The sequence below is a fragment of the Metarhizium brunneum genome, chromosome 1 (genome assembly GCF_013426205.1).
Source record: "Metarhizium brunneum chromosome 1, complete sequence".
Classification (NCBI taxonomy): Eukaryota; Fungi; Ascomycota; class Sordariomycetes; order Hypocreales; family Clavicipitaceae; genus Metarhizium; species Metarhizium brunneum.
The window spans coordinates 1228095-1244188 of NC_089422.1; the positions used below are offsets into that span (position 1 = coordinate 1228095).

At 51.8% G+C, this 16094-nt stretch overlaps 5 protein-coding genes across 5 annotated transcripts; 2 read left to right on the forward strand and 3 right to left on the reverse strand.

Moving 5' to 3' along the window:
• Positions 1-929: 929 nt before the first annotated feature.
• Positions 930-2446, reverse strand: HIBCH (mitochondrial 37S ribosomal protein mS47; the record flags this gene model as incomplete). The annotated part of the gene is made up of 2 exons (XM_014686545.1): positions 930-2321; positions 2402-2446. 2 exons carry the CDS (start codon positions 2444-2446, stop codon positions 930-932), a joined length of 1437 nt encoding a protein of 478 aa, XP_014542031.1.
• A 542-nt stretch (positions 2447-2988) lies between these two features.
• smd2 (Small nuclear ribonucleoprotein Sm D2) lies at positions 2989-3593 on the forward strand (the record flags this gene model as incomplete). Its single annotated transcript, XM_014686546.2, has 4 exons — positions 2989-3008; positions 3067-3099; positions 3202-3459; positions 3551-3593. The coding sequence occupies 4 exons, from the start codon at positions 2989-2991 to the stop codon at positions 3591-3593; spliced, it is 354 nt and encodes a 117-aa protein (XP_014542032.2).
• A 2132-nt stretch (positions 3594-5725) lies between these two features.
• dak1 (Dihydroxyacetone kinase 1) lies at positions 5726-7557 on the reverse strand (the record flags this gene model as incomplete). The annotated part of the gene is made up of 2 exons (XM_014686547.1): positions 5726-6219; positions 6285-7557. The coding sequence occupies 2 exons, from the start codon at positions 7555-7557 to the stop codon at positions 5726-5728; spliced, it is 1767 nt and encodes a 588-aa protein (XP_014542033.1).
• An 806-nt stretch (positions 7558-8363) lies between these two features.
• Positions 8364-9878, reverse strand: DCW1_0 (Mannan endo-1,6-alpha-mannosidase DCW1; the record flags this gene model as incomplete). Its single annotated transcript, XM_014686548.2, has 3 exons — positions 8364-9559; positions 9615-9719; positions 9791-9878. The coding sequence occupies 3 exons, from the start codon at positions 9876-9878 to the stop codon at positions 8364-8366; spliced, it is 1389 nt and encodes a 462-aa protein (XP_014542034.2).
• A 4515-nt stretch (positions 9879-14393) lies between these two features.
• On the forward strand, positions 14394-15504 carry G6M90_00g003810 (uncharacterized protein; the record flags this gene model as incomplete). Its single annotated transcript, XM_066129557.1, has 2 exons — positions 14394-14967; positions 15062-15504. The coding sequence occupies 2 exons, from the start codon at positions 14394-14396 to the stop codon at positions 15502-15504; spliced, it is 1017 nt and encodes a 338-aa protein (XP_065985646.1).
• Between the last annotated feature and the right edge of the window lie 590 nt (positions 15505-16094).

The window sequence follows — 16094 nt, forward strand, 5'->3', positions numbered from 1 at the left end:
AGGCCCGACCCCGGACTTAAGTTGCACGCTCCGTCTGGCCTGGCAACTGGTCCTCGATTCAAGAGGACTCTGGTCTTGGCTGATGGGTGAGGAATTTCCGAGATTTCGTTTGTCGTCTGTCGTCGGGGACCCGGGACTTGGTCATGTCATTCGTTCAAGGCGAGCTATCTCATCCTTTGACTCCAGGTCCTTCCCGTCATGTTCTATTCCATGTTTCCTCGGCCACGAAACCGGGTGCCCCCATGCCTTTTATACTCGTCCGCCAAACCGGGCCCATGAAGCCATCATCCATCCATCCCCTTCAGACGCTTCCCATACAGCAGCACACAGAGTGCAGCGTCCTCCCCCATCATTTTCTCACGCAATCCTTCCCCGCTTTTGCCATCCTCTCCATGACCTGTTCATCACCCACCCACCCGCCACTCGTCTTGGTGTTGAAGCTCTTGTGTCTCCCCTGAGCCCTCTTTTGTCATACTATCCTGCTTTTCTTCCGTACAGTCATAGTGAAGCCATTCCATTAGGCTGCCATCCCGGGCCCCTCACCCACCCTCCATTGGCCCGCACACATCATGACGCCCATAGCGCCACCCACTCAAGTTGAAGATGAGCCTGAGGTTATTCCGCTCCGTAAACGTCCCCTCGTCGACGCTTGCGATGTTGTTTCCGCAACCGTGGCCACCATTCGCGTCCCCACATTTTTCCTTGTCCGTGTAGGGAAGTGCCTTCATTTGCATCCATTCCCGCCCCGTGGTTCAGTTGATGATGTGCCTCATTGCAAATAAAATAGAACAGCGGTACCCAAGGATTATCATGCGCTCAATATTGCAATTTATATATCATTCATGTTTTTACACGGCGGATCGTCACGCTCTCCCCGAGACATATCCTACCCTCTATGTAGAACCTGTCTAAAACATCCCATCTGTCCTCTACAATCGGCTACCTGCCGATGCATCCTCATTCACCCACTTGACTTTGCCCTGGGCATCGACCGTGGTCTTGCGACTAATGATCTCGTTGACAACGTCTGCAATACCCTGGCGCCCGTTCCTTGATGCAACAATGGTCTTGGTCAGCTCCTGAGGCGTGTAGCCACCACCGCTGATGGCAGCCTTGATTTCCTTTTCCGTGGGCACACCGAGACCCTGGTAGGGGTATTCGGAGTACGTACGGTCCGCGAACAGCTCCAGAGACTGCGTCTTCTCGAAGTTGAAGAAGGGCTGTGAGACGTTCTCGCTGGCGGGGATGGCCTCCAGTGACTCAGGCTGCCACTTGGGCTTCTCTTTGCGGACCAACAATGCTGTGACGCCTTCGGTGAAATCGGGGTGTTGCATGAATTTGCTGGCAATCTGATGCTCCTTGTTGAACGTCTCGGCAATGTCCCACTTGCCACCAACTCGCATCTGCCTGAGAGTCACATGCACTGCCGTCGGCGATCGCTTGTTCAACGTGGCTAACTGCTTCTGGGCCCAGTCCGCAGTCTCCCCCTTCTCTGCCTTCAAGGCAGCAATAATGTCGGAAACATTGTTCTTGCTGAAGCATCGATCAACGGCCTGGCGGACCGCGCCGCCCAGCTGCATTGGCTGGTCGTAAGGCAAGCCAGTGCAAAACTCCTCCAAAGTGTCATTGATAATTGCAAGCCTCTTGGGCAAAGGATCATCGTCTCTGAATCGCAGCTCGGCAAGGCGGGCCTCGAGGTCGGGCAGGCTGGTAGAGTGAAGGTAGTGAGTGGCGATGCCAGAGTAGAAGACGTTTGGACCAGTCAGACGCTCGCTGGTAAGAGCTAGATAAGTGCCAACAGCTCCATTCATCCTCGGCAGGAAAAAAGAGGCTCCAACATCGGGGAAGAAACCGATCGTTGTTTCAGGCATGGCAAAAACTGTCTTCTCAGTCGCAATTCGGAACGGGGCGTGAATGCTGAGGCCAACACCGCCGCCCATAGTGATGCCATCCATAAAGGCAATATACGGCTTCCCATATGTAGCAATGTAGTGATCCAGTTTGTATTCGAGGCCAAAGTAGTCGGCCGACTTTTTCCATCCATCGGCACCCTCCTGGTTGTACTCAGCAAGCGCGGCAACATCACCGCCAGCGCAAAGGGCCTTCTCGCCGGCTCCCTTCATCACCACAATGTTGGCCATGTCGCTCTTTTCCCATTCGACCAGGCGGGGCACAATCTTGCGAATCATGGAGGCATTGAGCGAATTGAGCTTCTTGGGCCGGTTGAGCACAACGCTGCGAAGACCGTATTTGCTCTCGAAAACGACATCATTGGGTTCGTCGCCGGGGAGTTCCTTGATGGTGGTGGCCTCGGTGGAAAGCTAGTAAAGCAGTAGATTAGCAAGACATCGTTCCCGATGGACATTAGGGTTCTCCCGGCAAATGGTCAGAGTAGACGTACGGGTCGAGCGCCCCAGGAGCTCAGGACTTTAGCTTGGTGCGTCATGTTGAGACTGCTTCTAAAGCTCCAACTGCTTGCAGCATTGGCGGCCGAACCAGCTCGCACCGCAATTGCTCGGAAAGACATTTAGATGGAGTGTAATGGACGGTATTACGGGGCGCTCCCTTGTGATAAAAAGTGCGCATCGATTGCCGCGGCAAAGATAGTTGTGCCGGGAGTGCGGATTGGAGGGTGCTTAAGCTGACCAGACCGGGCCAAAACGTCACGGCAATTCGCATTCTCCATCAAAACCTGAGAATGTTTGGTAGCCCGAGAAGTGGCTGCCGTCGCTTGCCGCCTTTGCGCCTTGTCCACGGAGTACGTGCCTAGGCACCTGGGGCTCGGGCGGCGCAGCCCGGGTTTGCAGCAGACATCAATGAGCCAGTCAGATGCAGGCTGGGCCCACTGACCCACGTCTGCTGCATAGGCCAATCAGAATCACCCACTTGCTCATGTCTCTCCAACTTTTCGACAAGACTTTTGGGTACAGCCCTGCGATCGCGCGTTGTAGCTGCCATATCCCAGCAACACACACAAATACCTTCAAGATGGCAGATCCCAAGATTCAGTACGCTCTACTACATCCAATTCCGTCTATCTGACTGGCATTGCTTACGCTATTATAGGGAGCTGCTGAACAAGCCGCGCAACGAGCTCACGTACGCATCCATCCTTCTACTCACCCCCCCCTCCCCTCTGATCACCCACCGATGAATGTACCCGGAACCGCTCGCCCGTCATCTAACCAGGTTCAAATATAGCGAATACGAAATCGCAGAGCTCGAAGAGCACGAATTCACCTCGGGCCCCCTTTCGATCCTCCAGACCGCCGTCAAGTCGCACACCCAGGTCCTCATCTCTATCCGCAACAACCGCAAGCTCCTTGCTCGCGTCAAGGCGTTTGACAGACATTGCAACATGGTTTTGGAGAATGTAAAGGAGATGTGGGACGAGACGCCACGATTAGCAGATGGAAAGAAGGGACGACCTGTGAACAAGGATCGATTCATTAGCAAGATGTGAGCATGCCCGCTAGCCCTTTGACTTTGGACGTGCGAAAATGCATGCCCTCCAGAGGGAGCAAATGTCCAGCTGACATGAGACGTTTAGGTTCCTGCGAGGAGACAGCGTTATCCTGGTATTGCTGAGCTAAAAGGGTCACGACGGTTGATTTTACGGCATGGTTTTATTTTGGTTGTTAATGACATTACGCGGCTACCTTTGGCCTGTGGGATTGTGTGGGTGATGTACCGGTCGGCTTGCGACATTTATTTCACGTTATTTCACGGGAATGGACGATAGGCGTTGAAGAAGAAAAAAACAATCCAGTTGCACACAACCATGTGTTGGACGCATACTTGGCCTTATTGCTTTGGTGCTTGTATCTACCTCCAGTGCCGTTGTCGGAAGATGCTGAGGTTGGCGCGGTGCTGAATATTTGGTATGATGTCTACCTAACGGGAGATCGGGTTGCCAGAGACAGAGCATCGGGTTAGCCCTTGCGCTTAGAGAGGCTGCATTTCCAAGTGACCTGGTGCTTCTTTATAACCCGCAGCTTAACCAGCCGACTTCGGTGTCAGTAGTAGTAGCGGCCAACAATTATACTCTTGATAAACGGGAATAGCCCCCCATTAATTGCAAGCCGCACGAAGACGCACAAGTCAAATTATGCAGCAGGCTAATTTCGCCGTCGGCAAGGGACTGTCATCTAGCAGGGCCGAATAGGAGCATCACGGGAAGCCAAAGTGCGTTCACTTCTTACCGAGTGGGAAAAGTGTTGCCCTCCTCCACAATGACAAGATAGCGTATCGTATTATGATTGTACTTTGGTGCTGCTCCAGAGCAAGTCAATAACTTGCACGTTAATAAAAACAAAACCCGTGAATAAGATTCATGATGACTCAGCTTTTTGTTGCGTCATGGTAACGCTACAATATAAGAATAATTTGTGACACCTGTTGTAACCAGCACGGCTCATGACCGCCCCACGTCCATGGCGCAGTGGACAAGTGGGGAGTTAGCAACCCCATGTTTCTGTCGTGGCGAAGTTGAGAGTTGAAGCCTGTCGAGAGGACCGAGTATAGATTTACACGAGCCAATGAGCCGGTAAATGAAGTTTAGAGGTACGCACAAGAGGTGCAGTAACCCGTTACTCGTTGTTGTCCCGCCAGTGAGCCGACAGTTGCCAGTCGTCCATCTCCACGCACGAAGAGATCGGGAACTACTAACTTGCTCTTTTTTTGGTTCTTGTTTCTATTTTTTCTTATAATAGATAGATCTATCTATATATAGATAGACCTAGTCTAGTGGTTCCTCCTCTTCTGTCTGTGAGTGTTTTTTGTTTATTTGTATTTTGTTTTGAGTTTCTCACTCAGCCAGCTGTTTGGCTGCTGCTGCTGCTGGCTGACCCGTACGTACGGACGACGACGACGGACGGTACATACATATTATATGTATGTCCATGCATGCATGTCCAGCTGTATTCTTCCTGTCAGTTAGTCAGTCAGTGAGTGCCTGCCGCCGCTGGCCGGCTTGGTAGTTGTTGAGAGTCTAGCTAGTAGCTAACAATCACTCTGTCTGGTATACTGACTGGTAGTTGTATCCCTTCGAATGTGCGCAGCAGGTCCAACTTTTGTAACGGACCAGGGTCCTACCTACCTAGCCAATAGTAATTACTTATTTAAAAGATATATATACTTAGAGATTATAATTTTTAAAGATTCTTAAGTATATAAAAATATATTAATTATTATTACTAATAAAAAAGTATCTTTAAGTATCCTTAAGTATCATAAAAAAAGTAGGTTCAATACATCAATTGGACCTGCGCACATTCAAAGGGATACGAACGAACTTCCGGTATTAACAGCTACAGCATAATTATTAATGCACGTACGTGCGCCCCGATGACCTGTGTGCCATTCATTATCCTCCCTCTCGAGTAGAGCGAGCGAGGCATACGCGTGTCATGCATGCTATCATTGATTGATACGTCGACAGTTTGGGCGCGCAGTCTAGCTAGCCTGCGCCGTTTGCACAATACAAATAAGTGACGACGACGCTCTTTTCTCTCTCCTCCTCTCACCCACTGGAGCACATGATTCAACCAGACGAGAAAGCTAGCCAGCTTCACCTACTTGATTAACATTTTCCCCAGCCGGCACGTCACTCACTCACTACTACCCACACAATACGGACGGAGTATATAGGCCAACATGTTTGCTTTGACTTAATAGCACGATATCACAATCTGTACAAATACAGTCCTCCTCGCCGCCCTTCCCATCAAACCTTTTCCCACTCGTCATCCACCCTCCCAGCCAACCCGCCAAAGAAACAAGCCAGCCCAAACGCCCCCGGGTCGGGAACCTGCTCAAAGCCCTTGCCGCCCACGTACACCGTCCTCCCCAAACTAGCCTGCATGCCCTTTGTATCATCAGCCGCCTTCGCCGCAGCCTCCGCGGCCTTCTTCACGTCCCCCGTCTTGCCGAGGACTTCAACGAACGGATACAGTGCATCCACAAGGGTTCTGTCCCCGGGCCGAGCAGGTGTATACTTGGACAGCGCGCCGCAGGATTGCTCAAGGGCCTTGGCCCACGAAGAAGGCGTCAGTTGGCCGGAGGGAAGGGAGCGAAGCGCGTGAGCAAGCGCGTTGAGGAAGATGGCGTAGAGGGCGCCGGACGTGCCGTCCATGGTGGATTCCACGACGGGAATAATGGATGTCAGTGTCAGGACGGGGTCGTCGGTGAGGGTAGTTTGGTTGATATGCTTCAAGACAGCTGAGAGAGAGAGTTAGCGATGCCCATCGATCGTTGTGCCCGTATGCGGAACTCGCCAGACGTACCCTCTGCTCCTCTCTTCAACCCAATGCCGCAGTCCCCATCCCCGACGACGGTATCATACCGCGTGACTTCTGGCTCGGCGGCAATGACCCTCTCCAGAGCCAATTCCAGCCTCTCTTTGACGATGCTCTTGTCCATTCTCAGCCCGCTGGGCTTGACTTGCTCACCTTGACCCCTCTCCTCCGTGCGCGTGGCCGTGTTCTTCGCCTCCCACGTCTCCTTGCGGATCGGGGCCGACCACCCCGTCACTTCTGCGCCAGCATCAAGCAGCTCAATCATCCCGGGGCCGCCGATATCCGTATTGACCACGTTGAGCAGCGAGATGCTGAATCCTAACCCGTTCAGACTGGTCATAAATGTACCCGTTATGATGCGAACAGGGTGGATTCCATATTTGGAGTCCAGCTGCGTCACAACCTCCGTCGTAATGCCGCCCATTTCCAAGACAGACACGCCTCCCAAGTTGTTGACCATCAACACGACCTCATTGGAGTTGACGTTGAGGAACGCGCGGTCCTTGTCGCCGGAATCAAGCAGTTGGGCAAGCATCCTGCCCACCAACCGAGGCAGATCGAGCTTCGCCCTCTCGGAGCCAGGCTCGTTGTGAATGCCCATGCCGATCTCTGCCTCCCCCCGTGCCAGCTTGTCGTCCTGGGCATCGACCGCCCTCCCCGGCACGTGAACGTGCTCCAGACTCGCCCCGACGCTGACGGTATTCTCGGCCGTCAACCTCGCCACCTTGGCGACGTCGCCCAGAGACCGGCCCCTTGCTGCCAGAGCACCCGCGATCTTCAGCACGAGCACCGTTCCCGCGATACCCCTTCTCCCCACCTTGCCTGCCTTTGCTCTGCCGACGCCCACGTCATCGCCCACCACCACCATTTCCACGTCTAACCCGCTGGCCTTGGCCTTCTCGACAGCCACGCCAAAGTTGAGCACATCGCCTGTGTAGTTCATCACCACCACCAACACACCCTGGGAGGTATCCACGCGGGAGGTGATGCCCGTACGGACCTGTTCGGCGGATGGGCTGGCGAATATGGTACCTGCCACTGCGGCGGAAAGCATGCCGGGACCGACCATGGCTGCGAAGGAGGGCTCATGGCCGGATCCGCCGCCGGAAATGATTGATACTTGGGGAGTTGCATGGCTTGGGCGGCGGTAGATGATTTTGGAGGCTGGGTCGAGAGCGACGTTGGGGTTGGTAAGGGTCAGACTGTGGAGGGCGCTGTTGACGAGCTGCGTTGGGTCGTCGATGAAGTGTTTGGACGACATGGTGAAGGTGTTGGTGGCTGATGAATTTTCCAGAAAGTATGGCCCTGGGGTGTAAGTAGCTTGGCTTCGTTGATTAATGATGCGAGCGCAGAGATCGATGTGGTAGGTAAGTGACGACAAGAGGAATTATGACAAACACGAGTCAATTTGTCCTAAGAAATAGATATTCCATTGATAATAGAATCACCCACTTGCTCTTGAACAATCCGGCAAGATGATATCAAGTGGCGCAAGTGAAATGACGAGCGGGGTCACAGTCGTCCGTCGTCCGTCTGCATTGAGTTGTGAACCCGCCCTGCACGGGGAATGCAGATACCGACGTGCATATGCAAGGTCGTGGTGGGGAAGAATCCTTGGACGGATGCTGGCGGCCTGAAGTGCCAAATTCCTGGAAGTCCAGAGGAAGCCACAGATGCGGATCCTGGATGGCTTCGCTCCAGGTCGCGAGGTGTTGCCTCGCCCGCCAATGTAGGATACGCAGCCCCATACATCCAAATCATTCTATTGCTAACCGTTCGAAGACTTATATGCTCCGCTGTCTTGATGCAATACTCGAATTGAATCTAACTGACATAGAAGACGCCATGCTGGTTGTAAACCTGTGGCCTTTCTGGCCTCCTCTTATGGAGCCAGTCTCCCAATGGCGACAACTGTTTGCTCGCCCTTCTCATTCCAATTCCAATAAACGCCGTTCCATACAAAACCCAAGAATCATGGATGGTATCCCCACCTGCTGAAATATAAAAAAGAAACAGCTCCAGCTGAATTAAAGACAAAGCAAAAGGCCAACACCCCAGATGTATCTCCTATCTAAACTCCAGGAGCATAAATGCAGTTCCGCCAAGGGCACCTACAATGAATAGCATTGTGATAACACCTGCGCCAGCCTTGTCCGCCGTCGTCAAAGGCTTCAGTACGGTCGGATCTTCAGTGCCACCACTGCCGGCGGATGGGTTGCCTTTGGATGTACCACCATTGTTTTGCGTCACCGGAGGCGTTGACTTTCGCACGAGGTTATACATGACTGCATCTAAAGCATTCATCTGCTCACCAACACCGACCATTCCATCGAACCTGCCCTGCGGGATCCAGCTGAAGCCGCATGCAGTCCCCGGCTGACCCTTGAAATTTGGCGGCGCTGTTGACCCGGTGCAGGTAGATGCAGCGACCGTGCCGGCCTTTTCAAGCAATGGTTTGATGGTGTCATAGGTATAAGGAACCAGTTGGCTCGTGGCCGCAAGCCAGCGAAGGAGGTAGCCCTTGAAACTCTGTTGGTCGTTGTTGCATACTTTGTTGAACTCGCAAAACTGCTCGTAAACGACACCGTCTTTGAAGAACTTCTCTGAAGCATGCTTCAAAATGCCATCAACTGCCTTCTTCCACTTGTCATCCGACGTAGCATTGTACATGGCCGCGGCACCATGGAGGAAAATGCCCGCGTTATAGGACCACTCGAGCATATCGATTCTTGAACAAGTCCCGTCCGGGTCGATACTGATACCATCATGCACTCCGTAGTCACTAGTGATCAGGTTGATGGATTGTTGCCACTCAAAAATTTTGGTTGCCCATTCGCCGTAGGTATTGTTACCCGTATAACGATGCAGTCGAGACGCTATGTTGAAGAAGCATCCGTTTGAGATGGAGTTTTTGTAGTTCCAGCCATTATTGAACTGGAAAATTTGCCATCTCATGCCACCCTTGCAGTCGGCCGGATCCCATCGCAAAACGTATTGGTTGAACACGGCCTGTGCCAGGGCAAGCCACTGTGCTTGATCGCTGGGAGGGTCGGGGAATTTATTCTCGGCGGCAGACATGGCCGCCATGGCCCAAAAGCCTTGATCGTCGTTTCCTTCGGTTCTTGTCTGATTCTTGGGCATAAAATCCTTCGTGTCGCCGGCTTGGTGCAGCAGAGCCTGCATTGTGGCGTCATTATAAGAGCTATCCCCCGTGAGATGCCAATAGTCAATGATGGTCCCAAACATGGCCCCTGCCTCCCACCCTGCTTGGTGTTAGCGTGATGTTGGCGCGTGTTCGGAACGAGGTGTCGTTCTCACAATAGTATGGATCAGGCAAGTTTCCTGGTGTATCGCCCGTATTGTTTCCGGTATAATATTTCATTAACCCGTAGGCGATTGTCCCGGCTGTGCTCTTGATGGAGGCTAAACGTCACGAATAATTAGACCACTGTCCACGAAGGAATCTATCGAAGGGCTCTCCAAAGCTAACCCACCTTCATCTTGAATTTGGACATCAAGACCACTGACGGGAGTGCCCACGAGGACAAGCGACAATGCCGCTGCTGACACAAAGCCTCTCATGCTGCTATAGCGGCGCAAGAGCAAGCCCAAGAATGTAAATATGTAGAGAATGAACTGAAGAATAGGACTCGTTGGTGGAGCCTGTAGCGTCTAGAGTCAACGAGAGAGGGAAAATGTTGATACAAGCCCAGCTTGCATTAGTCTAATCGTGATTGTGAGATATTAATCAAGGACAAAATCGACCCCAAACTTGAAACTGGCGTCGCGCGTGAGATTTTCGATATATGTCGGCAAAATGCAGGCAGGAAGAGAAGCAAGGAGGTTGTCAAATCCCCTGCACCATGGGTATAGGCGTCGAGAAGGACAAACACAAGGCGCGAAATCGAATGTTGAGCGAGCGAAAATGAAGTCGGCAGCTACCGTACCAGGCGACTCCTCCGCGTAAGCTGCTGCTTACTAGTCGAGGAAGGAGGTATGGGACGCTGAGAGAGTGAAGAGGGACAAAAGACGGAGAAGGTGAAGAATGGGAAATGAACGGTAACCCGAATGGATGGCTATGACATGGTTGCAGGGAGTGACGGTGGTCAGCAGTCGGACCCTGCTCACTTCTCAGGAGACATCCATGGGGATTGTGGGTTTGGGATGCCACTTGGTCACTGCTCCGTGAAAATCCCGGTCGGGGCAAAGCACGACTTCCGTGCCGTTCTTGGAGAGGCTTGGTGCCACGGACAATCTTCGTCTGAACTCGTCTCCCAAGCCAGGCTGTTGTCTGGCCTTACCGCTGTCATCTCGAAGAACGGCTCAGAGAATGCAGCGTTGATCCTTCTCAAGCCCTCTGATCTGTGACACTAGTCCGCAGCGCCGTGCATGTCTCTCGAATGAGGCTGTGTCTGTTGGCCCCATGCCATTGGACGCCTGAAACGATTTGGTGGCGTTAAGTAGCGGGCTATGTTACAGAAGGATCTGAGAGGCGATTCTGCTGGTCTCCCGCTCTCCGTGATGAAAAGAATCAATGGCGGCGGAATGGTCTGGCAACAACTGAACTGCCACGGCTCATTAGGCTAGTCCGTCGTGCCCCTGGGGTTGGGCCTCGTATTCCTTCATCCCTTGTGTGTACTCCGTACTGGTGGCAGATTTGGTATGCGGTGCCCCTGGCAGATGTCGATGCGCCTTGACGGCAGCACGCTAGTTGGTCTTGGCACTTCCCCCTTTGAATGTTGGCCCTGTGGAGGAGTGGCCATCTTAAGGAACCACCAGACCAGAGAGACAAAAGGGGCTCAGGGACAACTCGGGAAGGACCCACCCACCCAACCAACCAACCACCAAAAGCCAAACTTTCATTAAAAGACTTGTTGCCAGCTTGGAGAAGTCTGAATTGAATTGATGATCCATTCTCACCAATCGCTATATGCAATAGTCAGGCAGCTGCAGCACCTATTCAAACGCCCCGTGCGGCCCTAATCGATATCGGCCTGCGAGCTATACAGCCAGGTCAGACGGCCAGGCCAGACATCGGGCTTGAAGGAGCCCGATAGATTGTCACGACTGCTTCCCCAGTTCAATACGAGCTTATGGGAGCCTCGATCAAATGACACGGTCAGGCAGCTTTAATCAATGGGGCTTGTACGCTTGTGGAAGCATGTACCTGCAGTGGGTAGCGGGATTGATGTTGTTGATAACTAGGGCCATGACTTCAGGAATATTTGAAGGTTCGGTGCCCCTTGCAGGCCTCTCACAACAGATGTCGCGAAATGTGCGCCCAGGCGATAACAAACAGGGAGTGTTGGCGCGAGGATTTTCTCTCAGAGAAATCCAGATGGCAGGCTCATCACCACTGACAGCAGGACACGCGATAACGGGGTTTCTAGGTTTCAATCTTTGCAAGCTTGCGTGCCGGGAAAAGCCGCCTTGAAGCTAGAAAACTTGGCGAGGAGCGGATATTTCGTCTCTGTACGGAGTGCTCCGTATCCCAGTCGAATAGTTGCAATACTCACGCCACACCCACAATGATTCTGATTGATAACATGGGCACACAGTTGGAACACAACAATGCCGAGCGATTTTCACCTTGACAGCTTGTGATGACGAATACAGATTTATTTCCTTGCAGGAGGACTGCAGTCCAATATGCAACCTATCAATAGACGCTATCTGATGACCATGTGTCGCAAACTGCGGCTACTTGAGCTATATTTTACGATAAGCAGTCTTTCAGCTATGTTGAAATAGGCTTCATAAAAAGGCACCAGATTTTGCTTCCAAACTCCCGAATCTCAACTGTCATCAGTTTACCGGCATCACCCTGTTAGTGCAAAGAGTGACCCTAAAATAGGCATTTCTGGAACCCCTACCCACTCTTGTTCTACAACCCAAATATGTAAGATGCATCGTTCAGGAGACTTTCTAAGCTGCCCAACGGATCCATGGCAATTTCAAGAGTCTCGGTCTACGACGTTTCCTTTAGTGTGGTAACTACCTAAGGTGCTAAACTAGGACTAGACGAGTCTCATCATCAAGAACGGCCGCGGAGAATGACGGGGTTTTACGGCTTTGCTGAACGCTGAGTATCCCGAGAAAGTGTGCATGCGCCATGTTGACAAATATTGCAAGGGGATTCTCGTTATCGCATGGAACCTCGATGACTGCTGCATCTTTAGTGTACCTCATTACATCACATCCGTTTAAAGAACTATCCCTTAATTTTCGATAAGAAAATTGGTGAGGTCCAAGTCATGGCCCGATAACTGTATGTTCTACTACGGCTCTGTTCAAGTTGGTTGTTCGGGTCAGTGCGGGAGGCCGCCTGGCCACTAGCAAGAATTGAATCATGCTGGTTTCAATGTTGTTTAAAGAACTCTGTATTGACTAAAGCGGGCGCTCAATCACGACATGCCAAGAGTTCCGGATCAGGGGTCTGTGTGGCGATGCATTCAGCCCAGCCAGGCGATACGATCTCTCAACCTTACAGGTGAAGATATACCTTGACGATAGTATCTCCAGGGCGAATAATATGACAGACTGGGTTTCGTTGCCTTGTTTTGTTCCTAGTAACTTGGCACTTTCTCGCTCGGCAAGAGGAAAATGTATTTGCAGACGAGACAAGCCAGGTCGTCATATTACTGTGGGCTATTTTTTTTTAAAGTGAGTAGTATTCTCGACCGTTGAACTCGCTCTTTGTAGCGACGCACAAGCATCGATGCTCCGTCTTGCCTAGTCTTAAGAAGCGCTGGCTCTGTTCATTGTCTAGTCGGGCTTCGTTCGGCATGTCCCCTACTCTCACGATAGTTTCTGCACTGGGATTTGGGGAAATGTTTATTTCCGGCTGCTGAGTTGAGACAAGGGGATGTCATTATTGAACTACCTTGACCATGGCTTCCTTTCCGCCAAGTATGCACACTGAACAGTCCGCTCACACTTCCGGTTAGCTCACATGCCTTCACAGCCATGACGCATAGCTACTGCGCAGCGATGTGGTGGATAACAAAATGGACGAAGTCGTTGATATCCGAGTTCAAAGAATTAGCGAGTACAAACATGAATCGTTTGTAGATGCCGTTGTGCACTGTAAGCGACAATCAATGGAGAAACTGACTTCCCGCAGCAGCTCACTTACATGCACAAGAATCATGTGGATACAACAAATCACACCACCACAATTTATATTTTGGAGACGTGATACAAGACTTACTTGCTGGCAGAAGACGAGCGGCTTTATTTGGTGCGATGCATTGACTTGACCTCCACAATTGTTGCGAGTAAATGATTCCCATGTCTTTCAACGTCTTGGCTCCCGCGAGCCAGACTTTGCGATCCAAAAACATCGTCTTCCACGGTATCGAGTAAATAATACATATCGGAGAGCGCTATATGTGACCATCAGGGTTGTCATCCTAGACAAGACTTGAACGCCAGCCGAGATGATGAATGGGAATTTATCCAGACTACGCTATCCGACGACCACCTCCAGAACAGCCCAATAGACATGTCATATCGACAAAGTCAACAAATTTATTTGCATTGATCTCCACCCCCCAGCTGTCCGCGGTCACGCTCCTGCAGGGAAGTAAGAGCTCCCAAGTCAATATAAGGGCACCGTGGATTTCATACGAGGCCGCACAAGAATCTTTTGAAGGGTCGTATTGGCCTTATAGTGATCCTCCCTGCCAAGGAGAATAGAGAGCCGCGAACAAGCAGAATGGTGCCGTCGCCTCAGCCATCCCTGCCCACTCGGTTGTAAACCGGGCCTGCGCTGCGGGCAGATGGGATCATGGCTCAAATCCGGCGCACCAAAGCAAGGATTGGCTTAATGCAAAGCACGGAGGCAATGCCGAAATGAGGCTCTGGAAACGGCTCTAGCCACAGCAAAAAAAGACAGCCTTCTAAAAATGAACACGAAGAGTGGGTTGACTAGTGGCTCAACTCCCGAAATAGGAACTAAGCTGTCCCGGGGCAAACAAGTGTTTCAATATAAGCCAAGATTAAAGAAGAGACAAATAGGGACATATAGACTGGTGGTGTTACTGAAAAGAAAGAAAAAGAAAAGTGTCGAAAAAAGAGAAGACCGACTCGAAAATCATGGCTGACGAGCCCAGCGCCATCGACCGCCATGGGGATCTCAGACTCAAAGTCGGTAGTCCACAGCAGGCGGGAGACACCCTTTGCCAGAGTGTCGAGTTCCTCGTCTGCTCGCGCGCGTTGGCCCGAGCATCCCCGGTTTTCGATCGTATGCTATACGGGGCCTTCGCCGAGGCCAGTCACAACCAAGAGGGCAGCGAGGGCTGGACGGTCGAGCTGAAGGAGGACAAGCCAGCTGCCATGGAGGTGTTCCTGAACGTTGCCCATGCCAACTTCGCCCGCGTCCCGCACGTCCTCTCCGTCGACAGGCTGTACGACGTAGCCGTACTGACGCACTATTACGACGCAACGCGGCAGCTGGCCCCATGGGTCGGCAGCTGGATGGCGTCCATTGTCGAGATGACGCGAGATGCAAACGTCATCATGCCAAAGATGCTGTGGATATCGTGGGAGTTTGGACGCAAGGAGGACTTCATCGCCGTCGCGCGCCGGATGCTGATGGAGGCAAAGACGCCATGGGCCATGGAGCCGGATTCGGGGGATGATGCCGTGCAGACGCCTCCGCACATAGTCGGTAAGAAGAGCCCCCTGGACATGAAGGCATTGCCCGGAGCAAAAGGAAGTGACGTCAAGTACGGAGGGCTGACATGCCAGCCGCTGTCACACAGAGCGCATAAACACTCTCCGAGTCCAGACGATCCAGGAGCTGCTCGACATAGTCAAGGACCTGGTCGCCAAGCTCATGGTGGTGGACGAAGAGCCAAGGTGGTGCCGCCACGCGACATATCTAGGACACCACCGGTGCGAGTCGATGCTGCTCGGTTCCATCACGTTTTGTCTGGCGAGGGCGGGACTTTGGCCGCTGCCCGAGGCTGTCGACGTCGAGCTCAGCCTGTTTGACCTGTACCGAGTACTGGCCACTTTGGTTATTCACGATATCGGAAAGACAAACGAGAAGCCGGCGGTGGATCACCAGGACTGCAATCCGAGTCCCCAGCTGTTGAACCAGGTTCAGATGGTCATGGGGCAGATACCCAGTCCGCTGACGGATTTCCATGTCAAGCATCTAGAGGAGCAGGCCCAGAGGTTAAAACACGGAGCTCCGACATAGAGCAGCTGGGGTGTGTACGAAGTGGTGGTGAAGTTTTGGTATGGTGGCTTTCTTTGTCTTGACCTCGACGTCTTACATTGAGGTCAATGAGGTGCAGATATGGCTGCGACTACTACCAAGACTGGCAAGGAGTTGTAGAAAAGCGGCATTATGGTTTATACTGTAATATGGCAATGTAGCAATCTTCGAGTCAAGTTGTTGCTTCCAAATTCCAACCAGCGGCTTAATTGAGTCGAAATTTGTTGGGTGGCACTCCAAGTCTAAATCAGCTTAGCTTGAGCCAAACTGGCAATAGAGGTGCAGTGTATCGAGGTGAATTGCTCGGCGGGCATACTCTTTTTGCTAGGCGCACTTATCCCCTTATTATTTATTGTATTTAAACTCTCTAATCTGCTTTTACATATTAAAGTAATTTATAGTAAAATATATTATTTACTTGTTATAAAGTTAATACTAATATCTTATAATATAAAACTTGACCTGATAGCCAGGTATCTGGTAGGGCTTGAGCGCACCTACATGTTATGTAGCAAAAAGACATGGAGTGACCCCGCCGATCAATTCACGCATCGAGCCTCTCTCCTCCCCCC